The sequence below is a fragment of the Geotrypetes seraphini genome, chromosome 6 (genome assembly GCF_902459505.1).
Source record: "Geotrypetes seraphini chromosome 6, aGeoSer1.1, whole genome shotgun sequence".
Lineage (NCBI taxonomy): Eukaryota > Metazoa > Chordata > Amphibia > Gymnophiona > Dermophiidae > Geotrypetes > Geotrypetes seraphini.
In genome coordinates this window covers 3,923,101-3,939,873 of record NC_047089.1, presented here as the reverse complement: position 1 = coordinate 3,939,873, position 16,773 = coordinate 3,923,101, and the positions used below count along the sequence as shown (strand labels likewise).

Sequence of the window (16,773 nt, the reverse complement as noted above, 5' to 3'; positions counted from 1 at the left end):
TCTGAGCTTGTGGATTCCTGCTAGTTTTGATATTTTAATTTTTAAGTGGGAAGAGTGGGAAGAGGAAATGGTGCCCGCTCATGTTACTTGTACTCAGTGGCGTACCAAGGGGGTGCTCCCGACCTTGCCGTTCAGTCCCCTCCAACCCCCGAAGGACCGCTCGCCCCACTGACCTTCCTGCACCACCTGTGAAGCAGCCCGCAGCAGGATCGCGAAGTCAGCGATCCCTGCGCTGCTTCCTGCGCCGCGATCCCGCCTCTCCTCTGATGTCAGAGGAGGGGCGGGACCGTGGCGCAGGAAGCAGCGCAGGGATCGCTGACGCTGACTTCGCGATCCTGCTGCGGCTGCTTCATAGGTGGTGCGGGGAGGCCAGGGGGGCGAGCGGTCCTTCGGGGTGGGTCGGGGCATCAGGCCTTCAGGGTGGGGCGGGTGGGCAGGCAGGCAGGCTTTCAAGGGGGAGGGGGTGACAGGCAGGCAGGCAGGCCTTCAAGGGGGGACAGGCCTTCGGGGGGGGGGGGGCAGACCTTCAAGGGGTGCAGGCCTTCAAGGGGGGGCAGGCAGACCTTCAGGGGGGGGGTGTAGGCCTTTGGGGGGGTGCAGGCCTTCAAGGGGGGAAAGGCAGGCAGGCCTACAAGGGGGTGGGACAGGCCTTCAAGGGGGGGTGCAGGCCTTCAAGGGGGAGACAGGCCTTCAAGGGGGGGAAAGGCAGGCAGGCAGGCCTTCAAGGGGGGACAGGCCTACAAGGGGGGGACAGGCCTTCAAGGGGGGGACAGGCCTTCGGGGGGGGGGGTGCAGACCTTCAAGGGAGTGCAGGCCTTCGGGGGGGTGCAGGCCTTCAAGGGGGTGCAGGCCTTCAAGGGGACAGGCCTTCAAGGGGGGGAAAGGCAGGCAGGTCTTCAAGGGGGGACAGGCCTACAAGGGGGGGAGAAGCTACAAGGGGGTGGGACAGGCCTTCAAGTGGGGGACAGGCCTTCGGGGGGGTGCAGGCCTTCGGGGGGTGCAGATCTTCAAGGGGGGGGACAGGCAGGCAGGCAGGCCTTCAAGGGGGAGACAGGCCTACAAGGGGATGGGACAGGCCTTCAAGGGGGGTGCAGGCCTTCAAGGGGGGACAGGCAGACCTTTAAGGGGGGACAGGCCTTTGGGGGGGACCATGATTTAGAAGTACACGGAGGGAAGGGGGTGTTCAAAGAGACATGCATATGCCAAACTTTGGGGGGGGGGAAAAATAATGGGTCTGAAAATAGAGGAGAGGGGGAGAGATGATGGACCATGGGATTTAGGGAGGGAAGGAACAGAAAGGGAGAGAAATTGGACACAAGGGATGGTGTGGAGGAGGGATAGAGATACTGGATAGGAGGGTAATTAGGAAAAGAAAGGGAAAGATGGTGGACTCTGAGGTGGTGGGGAAGGAGAGAGAGATGCCGGATGAAAGGGTATTTAAGAAAAGGTGGATCTGTGGAGGGAGATGAAAAAAAGGAAAGATACCAGACTTCCTGGGAAGGGAAGGGAAATGGAAAGGGAGGACAGAGTTGGCAGATGGATGGTTAGCATGCAGAAAGAAGGAGACTCTGGCAAGCAAGTTATCAGAAGAAAACCAGAGCCTTGGACCAACAAGATTTGAAATATAACCAGACAACAAAAGGTAGAAAAATTAATGTTCTGTTTTGTGATTTTCTGTTGTGTGATTATAATATGTCAGATTTGAAATGTGTATCCTGCCAGAGCTGGTGTTGGACTGCAAACGTGAGCTAGGATTTAACAGAGAGAGGAAAAGTCCTTTTTGTTTCTTTATTTTATTTACACCACAGCGCCAGTGTGGTTAGGAGAAGCCAAAGGGGGTGAAAAAGCTATAAAACCCACCAGGAGTTTTGAAAAAAATCACCCAACTGGGCAGGAAAATCGAATTGAAAAACCAATTCAATAGGGCTGAATCGAATCAAAATTTTTTTTCCTGTATCTGGCAGCATTAGTTTGCGCTACTGTCTTAGACTTTAGGACCTGGGATTGGGGAGAGATGGCATCCTCAGTACTTTATAATGCAAGTGAAACGAGGATTTGGTCAGACTTTTGAAGGGTCTGCAGAAAAAAAATATTGTATAGGCTGGGGACATGAGACAGCAGGAAATGGGAACTTTTCTTCCTTCTATTTTTGTGAATGGAAAGGCTGAGGATGTCAGAGAGTTCAGTTAAAATATGTGGACAAATTCCTGGAGGAAAAGTCCATAATCTGTTATTAAGACATGGGGGAAGTGTCTGCTTGCCCTGGATCGGTAGCATGGAATGTTACTACTCTTTGGGTTTTGACCAGGTATTAGTGTCCTGGATTGGCTACCATGAGAATGGGCTACTGGGCATGATGGACCATTGGTCTGACCCAGTTAGGCTATTCTTATGTTATGTTCTCATCTGTAGGGGCCTTTGTTTTCACTTCTTATTTTAATTTATTTTTTTTCTGAGAACTTATCAGTGTTTTTTATAATGGGAACAAAAATGGAAGAGAATTAATGTGTGTGGAATGAGGGGGTAACTAATTTCTTCAGCTAAATAATTCAATCCACCTCAACCAGACATAGGAGAACTCACGCACCATTCACACACCCTCCAACCAAAAACGTCAAAAGAAAAAAACTGTTCGACAACCTCCTAGCCATTCGAGCTGCAACACTTGACCCCCAACTCTACAACCAATTGACATCGACCACAGACTGCAAAACCTTCAAAAAGAAATAAAAACCCTTCTATTCAAAAAACACATAAAACTGAACTAACACAATCAGAACTGTCCCAAGCATCACCTGCAACTACTCCATATGTACTTCTGATGTCATGACAATTCAGACATAATTTATGTTATGTTATGTTTGGAATATAAGAAAATTTTCACTGCCTGTTTCTATTCTGACCATTTATTCTGTTTCATGGTCATTACAAAAAATATTTTTTTACATAGGGGGGGTGTCAAAAAATGATGGGCCCCGGGTGCCACATACCCTAGGTACGCCACTGCTTGTACTCCCCCCTTTCAAAACTTCCTGCTTGTGCTATTGCATCTTATTGTACCTACATTAAAGCATGGTATTAGCAGCTGAATTATGTTGTAGGGATGCTTTTGTAGCAGTAGGGCTATGAAGACATCTGGCAATTGACAGATGCAGTGTGCAAAATACAGATACAACCTGTTCCAATCTGCTGGAGACTTAAGAGAATATTCACTTTTCAGAAGGACAGTGATTGCAAGCACAAAGCAAAGGCAAGAAGAAAGTGGATGTCCTCAAGTGGCTTAGTTAGAGCTTGGATTAGTTAGGATTAGACAATTTCCAGCAGGAAAAGGGGATAGAGGGGTATAGATAGAGGATTATTGCACAGGTCCTGGACCTGTTAGGCCGCCCCGTGAGCGGACTGCTGGGCACGATGGACCTCAGGTCTGACCCAGCAGAGGAATTGCTTATGTTCTTATACCTTAATCTAATGGCAAAACTGCCAAACTCCAGCCACTCTGAAAGAGCTTGTGCTGTTCTGCCAGGAACCATTACCCTGTACAAAGTTAGTACATTTTTATTTTAAATTGTCTTGGCTGTTAACTATTGCAGTAAACGCTTGCACCAACTTCTGCATCAATGGCTGTGAAGGCAGATGGCCACATGCAATAAAATCTTCTTAGTTTCAGACTTGTTGCATATTTCTGTAATTATTCTTGTTGAAAATGCAGAGTATATATATATATATAAAGTTCTGGTTAAGGGCCCCTTTTACAAAGCTATGTTAGTGATTTCTGCACGGCAAATGTGACATAGCTCACTTGCTACTGTAGCTTTGTAAAACAGATCCTAAATAAACTGTAGTTTTTAGACAGCAAATTTATCTGAGACATTTGCTATACTGCCAGTCACATAAGCCTCATGGCAGTTTACAAATTAGTATGTAAACAAACAGTATGGAAGGGACTGGTCTAAAATGGACACAAACATGGAAACAAACCATTATGCCTAACCTAGCTATGACAGAGACCTTAGGGAAAGGGGTAGTAGCAGAACAGTTTGTAGGGTGACGGTCTGGGCTGTGGACCCCGAGTGCTAGGTTGAGGTTCCACTGGAGGATTGCCCCTACCTCATCCATACACGAGTCCTTTATCTGATCCCTATAGGACTGTCCTAGTATGTTCCTTGAAAACAAAGCCAGCTAACAAGCTGTACATGTGCCAATATCAGCACAGATTCTACAAAACTTAGGTGCCCATTATAGAATCACGTTCATCCTCTTAATAGTTAGGGGTCTCTAATTTCTACCAGAGTTTTCTATGCCTAAACTTAAGTGCTGATATCAGAGCTTAACAGCAATTGATTTACAAAAGAGGTGCCTAACTTGAAAACACACCATGATCCGCCTCTAACCATGCCCGCTTAGTGTAGGCGGCTAGATATTTTTGAATCAAGGTTTTTGAGTTAGGTGCCTAACTTTCTATTAAGACCAATTAAAGCTGATTGAGAGGTGTTGTGTGCCAATATTGCACTGATTAAGCCTATTACCATTCTATACAATTCTCAATTAAATTAGGTGCTGATATAGGTGCTTAACTTTAGGAGGACTTTATAGAATCAGGATCTGAGTCAGTGTTAAATAACTTCATCATGTGTCCACTGTGATAATTTTAAAGGGACCCAGAGCACATACAATAGCCACAAAAAGGACAACGAGGGATGTCAGTACTATCCTTGATAGGCTGCAATATTATGTACTGTTGGAAACAGAAATGCACACAGCTCCACATAGACCACTTGTGATTAAATAAGTAAAAATTTAACTAAAAATGATGGAAACAAACTCCTAGAGTGGCTATTCTGTTAATATTTGTGAAATACAATATTCAGACTTGCCAAAATCTGGTTAATGATGATCTCTGTGTATGCTTTCCATAGTCTTGTGGGCTGTGTAAATTCCAATGGCAAGCCACATTTGCCTTATGGACTGCAGGTTGCAATTGAACATATCATGTTTCCACATAATCCCCATGCAAGATGACACATTTGTTTTATCGTTCAACTAGCTTCTGCATTCCTGCAGAGAAGTTTTTCAGCTGCTCACAAAGCTAGGTGAGCACTGCTTCCTTTACTTCATCATGCTTTGTATTTTGCTCTCTGGGTCGCAGTGATGCACCTATGTCTTGTCACCAGTGACAGTTCTCTCCAGAAGACTTGTATCTTCATACCTTCTCAGGAGTTGGGTCGCAGCCTCCACACACTGTTGCTTGTGCAGATCAGCAAGCTGTTTGGGAACCCGGTGTGAGCAGACTTCCCTGTATCCCAAGTCCTCATGCATTATGGCAAATGCAGATCCATAGCTGATATCCAAATTTGCAGCCAACTGAGACACCGTTATCTGTCAGTCTTCTCTAATCAAGGCATCTGCCCTGTCAATGTGCTCTTGTGTGTGTGATGTTGATGGGTGACCAGAACAGACTTTGTCAGTTATACCTGTTCTTCCCGCTTTAAACCTTTTTACCCACTCATAAACCTTTTGTTGATTTATGGTGCTATGTCCATTCTGAGTCAATATCGGACAGTGAATTTCCACAGGTTTCACTCCATCTGCTCAAAGAGAGTGCTCTACTGCATGTTCTTCGATGGTGCAATCTTGCAATGGAGAGTCTATGTTTCTGACCTTGTGGCTGCCACACAACTAAAGGCTGAGCGCTGCACTGTATGTGGATGAACTATCCAACAGGTAATGCACGAGTACATGTCTTGCATTTTGTTAGCCTGTTCTGGTTATTGCGTAATTTAACAATTGCCTTTAATTTTTGATTTGCCCTTGTGTGAGAAGACTTAAGACTTATCTGACCCTTTTTTCAAGAGTGCCACTTTGCTGTACTTATGCAAGTTTTTATACTGTCCCAACTGGATTACTGCAACTTCCTCTATGCGGGTCTAAACTATTCTTCTGAACAAACTACTGATGATACAACACACAGCGGTCAGAATAATAGTCAAACGAAAAAAATTGGATTCAGTTTAACCTGTTACTTTTCAGTGGGTATGAAAAGTGTGAAGCGTGAGTTGATGTATTGCAGAAGATGAAGCTAGCAAGGGAGATGCTTATGAAAGGGTAGGGCAAAGAAAAGTTTGTGAATTGCTTGGGTTTATAGGTAAAAAAAAACATCCCCTGCAGGAGATGTGAAAGTCAGGCTAGGAAAGTGATCAATTGGGTCAGAACCTGCGACTGGGACTCAGCAGTCCCTTAGTTGATTGGAGGAACAGAATCCAATGCAGCAGTGACCTTGAAAGGGTCACATACATGCTGAGGACTGAAACAGTAAGCTGGTGCCGTTTCAATGCAGGAGCAGCCTCGCTCCCGGGGGAAAGCAGCGTTTTGACCGTAGCAACTTAAAGGAGGCCGAGCACAGCTTTAGTCCAGCTCCGCCCCCAGCGCTTGACGCATTCGCTGGGCCGGCCGTGATGACGTTGCGCCCCGCCCCCTTCAGGCGGACTCTCTTCAGGGAAGTTTTGGCGGGAGGTGTCGGCTCTCTCCGAGGCAAAAGTCGCGACAGGCGCCCAGGGAAGGAAGGCCGAGCTAGCAGTGGTAACGTGGATCGCGAGGAGCTGCGTAAGAGGCCACCATGCATGTCATCAAGCGAGGTGAGGGTGGTGGCGCCAGCTCTGGCGCCTTTTTCAAATCTGTGGCGCGAGACGAGGCTGGGCTCGAGCCTCTGGTGGCGTTTCCGCGGGAAAGGACGTGCCGGGGGGGGGGGAGGGGCTTTTGTTCCCTTTCCCAGGCTGGCGATGGCGGGAAAGGCAGGGCTCTCCCCACTCCCAGGGCTTCTTTCAAGACCTCCATCTAATGTGCAGGGGAAGACGGCCAAGTGCTCTCCCCCGAGGGCTTCCTCGCTTTGTACCTCAGGAGCTGCAAGGTCACAAGGAGGAGCAGCAGCAGCAGCAGGATTTGAATCCTGTTCCCATAACAAAGCAAGCTAAAAGCACTGAAGAAACCCAACTCCATGAAGAAGAGAAAGGAGAAACCCATAGTAGAGGCGAAATCCAGGCGCCTGATTAGGCTTCCCTTCAATTCCTTAGCTAGAGTGAACAGAGTCTCCATCACACTTAGCTAATTGGACCCAGGGCAACAGCCAACCTCATTTAGTCTTCTAGTACAGTGTTTTTCAACCTTTTTACACCTATGGATTGGCAGAAATAAAACAATTATTCTGTGGACCGGCGGTTGAAGAACACAGGACTAAGTGGTGGGCCAGACCCCGCCCATCTCTACCCAATCTCCACCCCAGACTCCTCCCCCATAATAGTACTAATTGCACCTTTGCACGTCCCGTGCCTCATCTGGAAGCCTTCCCTCTGACGTTGCAAAGTCAGAGAGAAGGCTTCCGGTTCAGGTGCAGGATGCCCGTAGGAGCCGATGCCCGTGGCTTTGTGCACTGAATCAGGAAGAGGGAGCTGGCTTGAAGATAACGCCGCATCAATCGCGGTTGAAGAACACTGTTCTAGTAGACAGGAAATGATGGATTACACACTAATAGCTGTTGTTTTCGATCATTTTTACATGTCACCCCCTTCCCACCCCACAGTATTTTTTCACAGTTAGTAAGTCATATTTATACCAAGTTTGGTTGAAATCTCTCCATGCGTTGCTGCGAAAATGATAGATTAGACAGTAATATCTGTCATTTTTGATAATTTTTATGTCATCCCCACAGTATTTTTTTTCTCTATACCAGGTCTGGTTGAAATCTCTTCATGTGTTTCAGAGTTATGCTGGAACATACAATCACGAAACAAGAAAAAACCTCCCAAACCCCAAGAATAAAAAATGGATAAGGGGGAGAGGCAAAGGCAAATGAAAGCCTCAGCTAACTTTAACCGAAATTTGTTGGAACGGGAGAGCCCTCAGTCACACAGCCACCTACTGGGAATTCCTAGAGGAAAGGCTGTCACTGGCTTACACTCAGAAGAGTGTTAACTGTGAAACATCCCCGGGCTCTCTCCGTCCAGGTGAATAAATAAAGTGCACCCCAAATGTGCAAAGTGTGAAAAAATATAAATGAATCAAAAAAACACACACTTGTAACTTAGTTTGAATTTGTCTCTATCCCTTATCCAGGGGGCCAAAAGGAAAAACAAGTGTCCAAATCTAACCAAGCCAAACACAATCTGGAAGTACTTAGCTTCTCCGTGTGACAAACAGCCAGCAGATGATAACTTCGTCCTAACATACAATCAAACATACATATACACACACACATACAGCTGATTATAGATATAGATGTATAGAGAGAGAGACAGACTGAGACTCACTAATTACAATAATTTATGGAGTGCTAATACTCCCCATAGGGAGTTCAATGCAATTTACAATATCCAGGGGATTACATTATTTCATAACAGATAATTTTGTTTCTGTTTATAGGCATACAATTATGGCATATGGTTTGAAGAGAAGATTGGCTGTACCTGCTGTTGCAGTCTTGAAATTATAGATTCTAGTATGGGTGGCTGCACCCACGCAATCAATATACATTTTCCTCAGCTTTAGTGAAGCAAAGTGCTTTAGATTTACTACATTTGCTACAGATCTTACAATGCTCAGTAACTGCATGGAGGGAGGATTGGAAACGGATGGCTCCAAGCATTACCGTAGTGTTTTCTTTTTAATTAGTATGATTGAACCTTCTGTATTACATTTTGTAGTTTTGTTCTTTTTGTTTTTAACTTTTAATTGTAAACCTCTATTAGGTAGTATATAGCGGTACATCAAGAATAAATAATAACATACTTATGACCTGAATTGATTACTGTTGGAAACAGGTTAGCAGGCTAGATAGAACATAAGAATACCTTAACTGGGTCAGACCGATGGTCCAAGATGGCAGCTGCTTGACCAGATATGGCTTATCTCTATACCTTGTCGGATGGTGCTTAGGGGCTGAAGGAGTCTAGTGTAGCCCACTTGAGACTGTGTGGAGTTGTTGAAAATACTACTATTATTTATTTTTTCTATAGCGCTGTAAATTAAATGCTCGAGACAGACAAACAGGACAAAAAGTGAATTATATATGCTACACAGGTAGAGAATTACAAAGGGAATGATGAGGTGGATAGGATAAGGAACTGTTTATTACTAAAGTTAACTGCATTATCTTTGGGACAGTGCTGTGAACAAGGCTGCCCTGTGAACTTCTAAAAGCTAAGTTGCTCAGCATTTCATATTCTGCTCTTTTCACTGTTTTCAGCATTATATCTGCTTAATTTCTCTTCTCCTCCTCCCTGTTTCTTACTTAAAAAAAACAAAAAATAAACCCTTCTCTCTCCTTTGTTAAATCTTATTTCCTCTTCCTTTTCATAGGAATAAGGGTAAGACTTATAGTCCCACCCACCCCAGGGATCACTGCTCATATATAGAAACCCAAATAATCAGGACTACTCAAATCAAGTCACTTCACAACCAATCAAGATGACCTTTATTCTGTGTAATCACTGTGGTGCTTTAATTCCAAGACACACTATTTGGAGGCTTAAGGCTTGTCCCATCTCTTCAACTTGCTAGTATTAAGGAGGAGCTCTGCAAACTTAAACAGGAATTGAATACAATTAAAGCAGCTTCCATCGCTCCATAAAATCATACCAAATTACCACCTCAAAGAATAAAACAGCCCAGGAATAAATGGGTCACAGTAGGCTCAGGAAGACTGCGACATGTAACACAGAAACATCCACCTTCACTAATATTACCTCTATAGAATTCCTTCGCTCCACTAGTGCACTGCGATACTCAAGAAAACAGAAGGGAGGTGGGACTGGAACCAATGAAGGTAACTCAAGAGAACAAGCGCACCCTAAGCACAAATAAAAAAGCCAAAAAAGAAAACTATTACTGTTGGGAGATTCTATCATCAGAGGCATTAACCTTGGAACACAAGGCGAGAAGACCAAAATATTGAAATGTCTTCCAGGATCCTCAGCTACCAGGAGTTCCAAGCAAATACAGACTATAATTAAGGAAGAAACTAAGGATTTTAACACTGATGTTGTTATCCATCCTACCAATTGGAAAAAAGCTATAGTTACTCCGATATTGAAAAAACACAATGTTAATCACAATGACGTATCCAACTACCGTCCAATCTCAAATTTACCCTTCTTAGCAAAATTAACTGAAAAACTGGTCTTCGAACAGCTTTCGGATTTTATCGAATCATCAAACGCACTACACCCTAATCAAACGGGATTTCGCAAACATCACAATACAGAATACTCAATGTTAGGCCTCATAACCAACATCCATTATTACCTAGATCATCATAAATCGGTTGCCCTTTTTTCCTTAGATCTGCGGCTTCTGATACTATCGATCACGCTCTCTTACTTAATCATTTGGAATCTTTTGGCATTAGTGGACAGGTTCTAAATTGGTTTGCATCTTTTCTCTCTAATCGATCCTCCACTGTTACAGTTAAAGACGATCACTCTACTTCTTACTCCTCATCTTTCGGAATACCCCAGGGCTCTATTCTGTCACCTCTTCTATTTAACATATTCCTTTCTCCTCTACTTACTATTTGCCAATCGTTGGGCTTTACTTCATTTTCTTATGCCGATGATATTCAACTTCTTCACCCGTTTGACCCCGAAAATGATGAAGAAATTAAAACAATTAATACCAAACTGGACACAATAAAAAACTGGCTTAGCCTTAATAAACTGTCATTAAATATAGAAAACTCAAACTATGTTTTTTACTTGGAGAAAAGACATTACTCCAATTTCTTCATTTGTACTCGATAACACCCCAATTGAATCAGTATCTATGCTAAAAATTTTAGGCGTAATCATTGACACTAATTTATCTTTTCACAATCACATTAGTCAAATTGTTAAATCTTGTTTCTATAAACTCCGTTTGATACGATCCATCTCATCATTTTTAGAACCTAAATCCATCAATATACTTATCCATTCTATGATCATTTCTAAACTAGATTACTGCAATTCTCTGTTATTCAATGTACCGCAAAAAGAAAAAAAGAGACTTCAAATAATTCAAAACACTGCAATAAAACTCATTCATAAAGCAAAAAAATATGACCACGTTCCACCGCTATTGATCAAGTCCCATTGGCTGCCTATTAACCATCAAATTACTTTTAAAATAGCATTTTTGGTATTCAAAGTACTATCATTTAATGAACCACAGTTCATATCTAGAATGATCACTCCACATCATTCACCTCGATCTCTCCGATCGTCATCTCAAGATCTACTATCGGTTCCGTCTTTAAAAATTGTGGGTACAAGGAGAAATGAAATGTTTTCTGTTTTAGCTCCTCAAACCTGGAACGCTCTGCCACTCTTTATCAGAAAAGAAAAAGATCTCATCTCTTTTAAAAAACTTTTAAAAACATTTTTATTTAATGATGCTTTTATTAATTAATCGATCAAGCCAATGTACACTTTTACAAAATAATTTTTTTTTTTTTTTACTTTCTTCCCCCTTCCTTGTGTTTTTACCCCCTTTATGTTTTTCTGACTGAGATAATTGTAACTTTTTTTCCCTTTTCCCTTTTATATCATGTTTGTCACTAAGCCACATGTATAAAGAAACCTTATAAATATCCTGACTTTTTACTTGTGTCTTAATAATATTTGTTTTCTAAAATGCTGTTTTAAAATTGTTTTAAAATTGTCTTTTTCCCCATAAGTTGTTTTTAAATTGTTCATCGCTTAGATTGTTTTATATAGGCGATAAATAAAAAAGAAAAAGAAAAAAAAAAGAAAGTCCTTTATGTTCTTTGTCATAATTGTATTTGTTGAAATATACTGTTCTATTGTGTTAAATGTGTTCTCTCTTCTCCTTCTAATGACAGATGGTAGACAAGAGCGTGTCATGTTTGACAAAATTACCTCACGGATTCAGAAGCTCTGCTATGGACTCAATGTAGATTTTGTTGATCCAGTAAGTACTGATTGCTCTTTGTCTGTTCATTCTCTGCAAAGCATCTCTTCAGATTCCTTCCCATCCTATTTAATCGGATCCACATAAGCAGCTGTCATTCTCACAGATTTACAAATCTTGTCGTAGAGCAGTTTCCTGGGACCCAAAGCAGGATGTAGCTCCACACACTGCTGTTGAATTCTATGTAATCTACTTACTTGACCCACCAGTGATCATTGCTGAATGGCATGAACTGAGGTGAAATTCTTCATTTCAGCACTAATGACCCTTTGCTTCCATGCTGCATCTATTCCATCCCTGAGCTGGGCTAAAGATTGTCACTTACAAGGGAAGTAAAACCATATTAAAATTTCAGGCGCTGTTTAAAATTTAGGCTTTTGTACTTTCCTTTAGTACAGTGATTTTTTTTTTTCTGTTCTAAAAATTAATGTATCGGGAGAAGGTAATGTGGGAGAATCTGGAGTAAATTGCTGAGCTAAAAGAGTGAAGCCTTTTTTCCTTGGAACAAAGAGCTTGTACATCTAAATTCAGCATTTTGGTATGTGTCTCTAGCTGGTGTGTTTCAATCTCTTGTTCACTTTTTCCAAAAATACTAGGACTAGGGGGCATGCAATGAAGCTACTAAGTAGTAGATTTAAAACAAACTGAATCTCGGTTCTAGAAATCTTTTCCTCTTATCGGCAGTAGCTTTTGCAAAATCCGGAACTATGTGAATTCAGGCATCCTGGCATCTTAAGTTTTTGTTCTCTTTGGCCAAACGAAGAATTTCTAAAACCTGCTGATGCCATAATAGTAAAAATGAGGGGACGTGGACCTACTTGTTTATCAGATCTTCTCGTAGGGATTCTGTGCGCCCGCTCGATCTCCATTGAGAACTTTGTTTTAAGTGGCAGTATTTTTGGAAGAAAATTTTCCAGGAAGGATATCGGGTTAATTTTCTCCACCCCTTTCGGTAACCCTAAAATCCGTAAATTGCTCTTCCTCTCCCTGTTCGAGCAATCTTCCAAATCCCTAGTAAGTATTGCAATTTTCTCCCTATCAAGTTTGAACTGCCTTAATTCTGTTTCATTAATCTCCATTCTTTTTTCCAACTGTTCAACTTTAACTTCAATCACTTCCGTTAATTAAGAAATATTGGAGCAAAATTTGGTTTAATATACCCTGCTATTATGAAGGTTACTCAAGGAAATAAAACGTTTAATTTTGATGAACCAGAAAAGCTGCAAGTATATTTAAATCAAAGTGAGCAGCCAATGTCTTTTTAAATCCCTGTTGTATACAACTGATTTGTTTGTCATTTATTAAACTTATTTTGTTTCAATTTGATTTTTGTTGATTTTTGAACATGGAGAATAACGGAATATGATTGACTGTTTGAAGTTTGCTTATGTAAACAATTGAATCTAAACGGCTGAAAGAATTCTGATGATATTTAAAGGGTATGGTAAAACGGCTCCAGACATGAGATCTAGAATGGATGAGCATCATACAGGGGCTCCCCATAGCAGAAGAATGGCTTCCTGAAGCATTGATCCTGGTATGTGACAGAGCTTATGATACTGATGTAAACCGGCTGAAAGCCCAGGAGTGGTGGAGTAAACATGGTTTTGAGTTTGTGAAGTTGAATCCAGAGGTTGCTTCTGATGAAGATGACTTCCCAAAGACTACAGGAATAAAGCAGATTGTCTGGGTCCTGAATACCTAGTGTCTGGTCTAATGTGAAAATGAAGGATGATTACCATCAAAGTTTTGGTCTGTTCAGCACAGCGCTAATTCATAGGAGGCTGAAGAAGCAGAGAATTTTGATATAGTCACCAGAGGCATGGCAGAGTCCATTCATGAGAATGACAGAGGCATAGAGGACTGTCACTTAGATATCACGGTAATTCTTGTACTGGACACAGACATTCAGGATTTGGTAAGTCTTGCCAATGGTGATCGAGATACTGAAAATTTTTGGCTGTCTCTTTATAAAACTGCGAGATATACAAGATAAAGCAGCAAACCTTACTCATGTGCAAAGAAAACTGCATGCCGAGAAGAGAGTTAAAGCATCCTGGACAGTAATTGGGGAAGACCATGATGAATTGGGACGGCTTCTTCTCTGATGAGGGATACTGAGCAAGATAATGAAGATGACACAGTAAAAGTGGGAGTGGTCCTGTCTTCTTTTGGACTTTGGACTATCTTCTCAGTACATTGCTTGCAGATCAGATGGATGGAGAGTGACTTTAGGGTTGGGTGCATTATACCTAACAATAACTTGGTTCTCAATTTCAGTTCTAAGGTTTTATTAAGTAAGAGTTTAAATAGTTACAATAGGGGGTCAATGATAATTAATATAATCAATATATGGAGAATATTAATTATATATGTCAGATATATATGTGCTAGTATAATATTGTGATAAATAATATCAAGGAATGAATTGAAGATAAGTAATTTTATAATAGATTTTACATACATATATTTATGAATATTGATAAAAATTTATATAATAGAAATTTAGGAGAAATTTGAGTGTTTTATTATGCCAATCTATATTTACTTCTATATTATTTGATAATAATATAAAATAGTTAATGTATCAATTAAAGATCAGATAATATGACAAAATTAATAAAGGTTTAGATGAATTAATATGATAATTTATGTATAATTGTAGTCTGTTGGGGTTTTTCGTTACGTGATCTAATATGTGCGCTTCCAAGTTTTCACTGTTAATAATCATAGGGGGGAAGGGAGGGAGGGGGAGGTATAAAGGGAATGGGATAGAGTTAGATTTATTTTATGTTCAGAGAGTAAAAATTTGGAAAATGGTATGTATTCATAAAAAACTAATTAAATTTACATATTTATGTGGGTGCAGATATTTTGAAGATAAAATATATAATGGAGATTAAAATCTTTTCATTAAACGTTAATGGCCTCAACCACCAGAAGGAAAAAAATGCTTACCTTTTTGAAAAAACAAAATGCTGACATATATTATATACAGGAGACACATCTATCAGCTGTAGAATCAAAGAAATTGGAAGGGGATTAGGTGAAACAATGTTTTTTTGCCCCTGCAGTTGGGAAAAAAGCAGGGGTTGCCATCCTAATAAATAAAAAATGCACATCTAATTTTCAAATGATTGATTCTGATCCCTTGGGTAGGTGGTTACATGTGGAAATGAGCATGGGGAATAATACCCTGGCATTAATGTGTATGCCCCTAATTTGAACCAAAATGAATTTTTTTTAAAACGTTACAACAATTGATACTCCCACTGGCTGCTTCTAATATTGTAGTGGCTGGAGATTTTAATGCTGTTATGGATCCTTGATGGATAAAAAACCTAGCAAATGTATGAAATCATTAGGACTAGATAATTTGGTTCAATCTTGTGATTTGAAAGATATATGGCAGATACTTCATTTTAATGACCAGGAATTTTCTTTCTGTTCGCATGTTCATAAATCTTTTTCAAAAATAGATTATATTTTCGTCTCAAATCAAATAGTCCAACAAGAGACACAAGCCTCCATAGATCCAATCATTTTGTCTGATCATGGTGGAGTGTGGATTGAACTTAACTTTGCTGAACAAGATAATGGTAGATCTGTATGGAGATTCGATAATACATTGATTGCGGATTCAAACTTCCATGAAGAATTTCAATCAAAAATGATTGAATTTTTTCAAATTAATAACTCAGAAGAAATTAACATAGAAATATTATGGGATGCATTTAAGGCTATCATGAGAGGTAATATTATCTCATATTCTGCATATATTAGAAAGCAACTTCTAATTTGGAAAAAGAAATTAAGAATCTGAAATCTAAATTGATTGATAAATGGGAGCAAAATACCCTGCAAGCTCTATTAAAAGCAAAAGGTAAATATAATGAAATATCTTCAAAATTGGTAAGGAAAGATTTGTTTTCTCAGCAGACTGTATTATAGAAACTCAAATAAGGCGGGAAGATTATTGGCGAATTACCTTAAAGCAAAGAAAAGAAGAACAAAAATTATTGCAATTAAAGATGAGAAAGGATATACACGTACTCAAATTGGAAATATTTTAAGTCAGTTTCTAAATTTTTATAATGACTTATATTCTTCTGAGCCTTATGATGATAGGGAAAAAGATGGATTAGAACTTTTAAAATTAATTAATGGACCAAAAATTCCCGAGCATATAAAAAAGAGTTTAGAAGAGCCTATATCATTAAAAGAATTAGAAACAGCATTGAAGTCTCTTAGAGTTGGATCCGCTCCAGGTGGAGATGGTTTTACGGTAGAATTTTATAAATCATTTCAAAATACTCTTTTACCTCATTTATTAAATTTATATCAGACTCAGCTAACTAAGGGCTGTATTACAGGTACTATGGCAGAATCTTTAATTATAGTTTTGCCAAAGCCAAATGAAGGTCCTACTTTGGTTTCAAACTACAGGCCTATCTCGCTGATCAATGTAGATGGAAAACTTTTAGTTAAGACATTGGCTTTATGTTTAGTCAAGGCTCTCCCTTTTATTATTGATATGCAGCAAACTGGGTTTGTTGCTAAGAGACATTCATCTAATAACACCAGATTGACTTTTCACATGTTAAATTTAACAAAAGCCATGAACGATCCGGTATTTTCTGTGTCTTTAGATGCAGAGAAAGCCTTTGATCGGGTGGAATGGACTTTCATATATCAAGCATTAGATTGGTTTGGCATAGGTTCAGGATTTATACAAATGATTCAAACATTGTATAGCTCCCCTGCTGTGAGATTGTCTATAAATAATAATTTCTCAGAGCGTTTTAATCTGCAGAGGGG

The 16,773-nt window shown here is 40.6% G+C and overlaps 1 protein-coding gene across 1 annotated transcript in view; it reads left to right on the top strand.

The window, feature by feature from the left end:
* The first annotated feature begins 6,434 nt into the window (after positions 1 to 6,434).
* RRM1 (ribonucleotide reductase catalytic subunit M1) overlaps positions 6,435 to 16,773 on the top strand; it is a 135,888-nt gene continuing 125,549 nt past the window's right edge. Inside the window, exons 1-2 of the mRNA XM_033949190.1 lie at positions 6,435 to 6,632; positions 11,867 to 11,955. Coding sequence (XP_033805081.1) covers positions 6,614 to 6,632; positions 11,867 to 11,955 — 108 coding nt within the window. The 5' untranslated portion in view covers positions 6,435 to 6,613. The remainder of the gene's footprint in view (positions 6,633 to 11,866; positions 11,956 to 16,773) is intronic.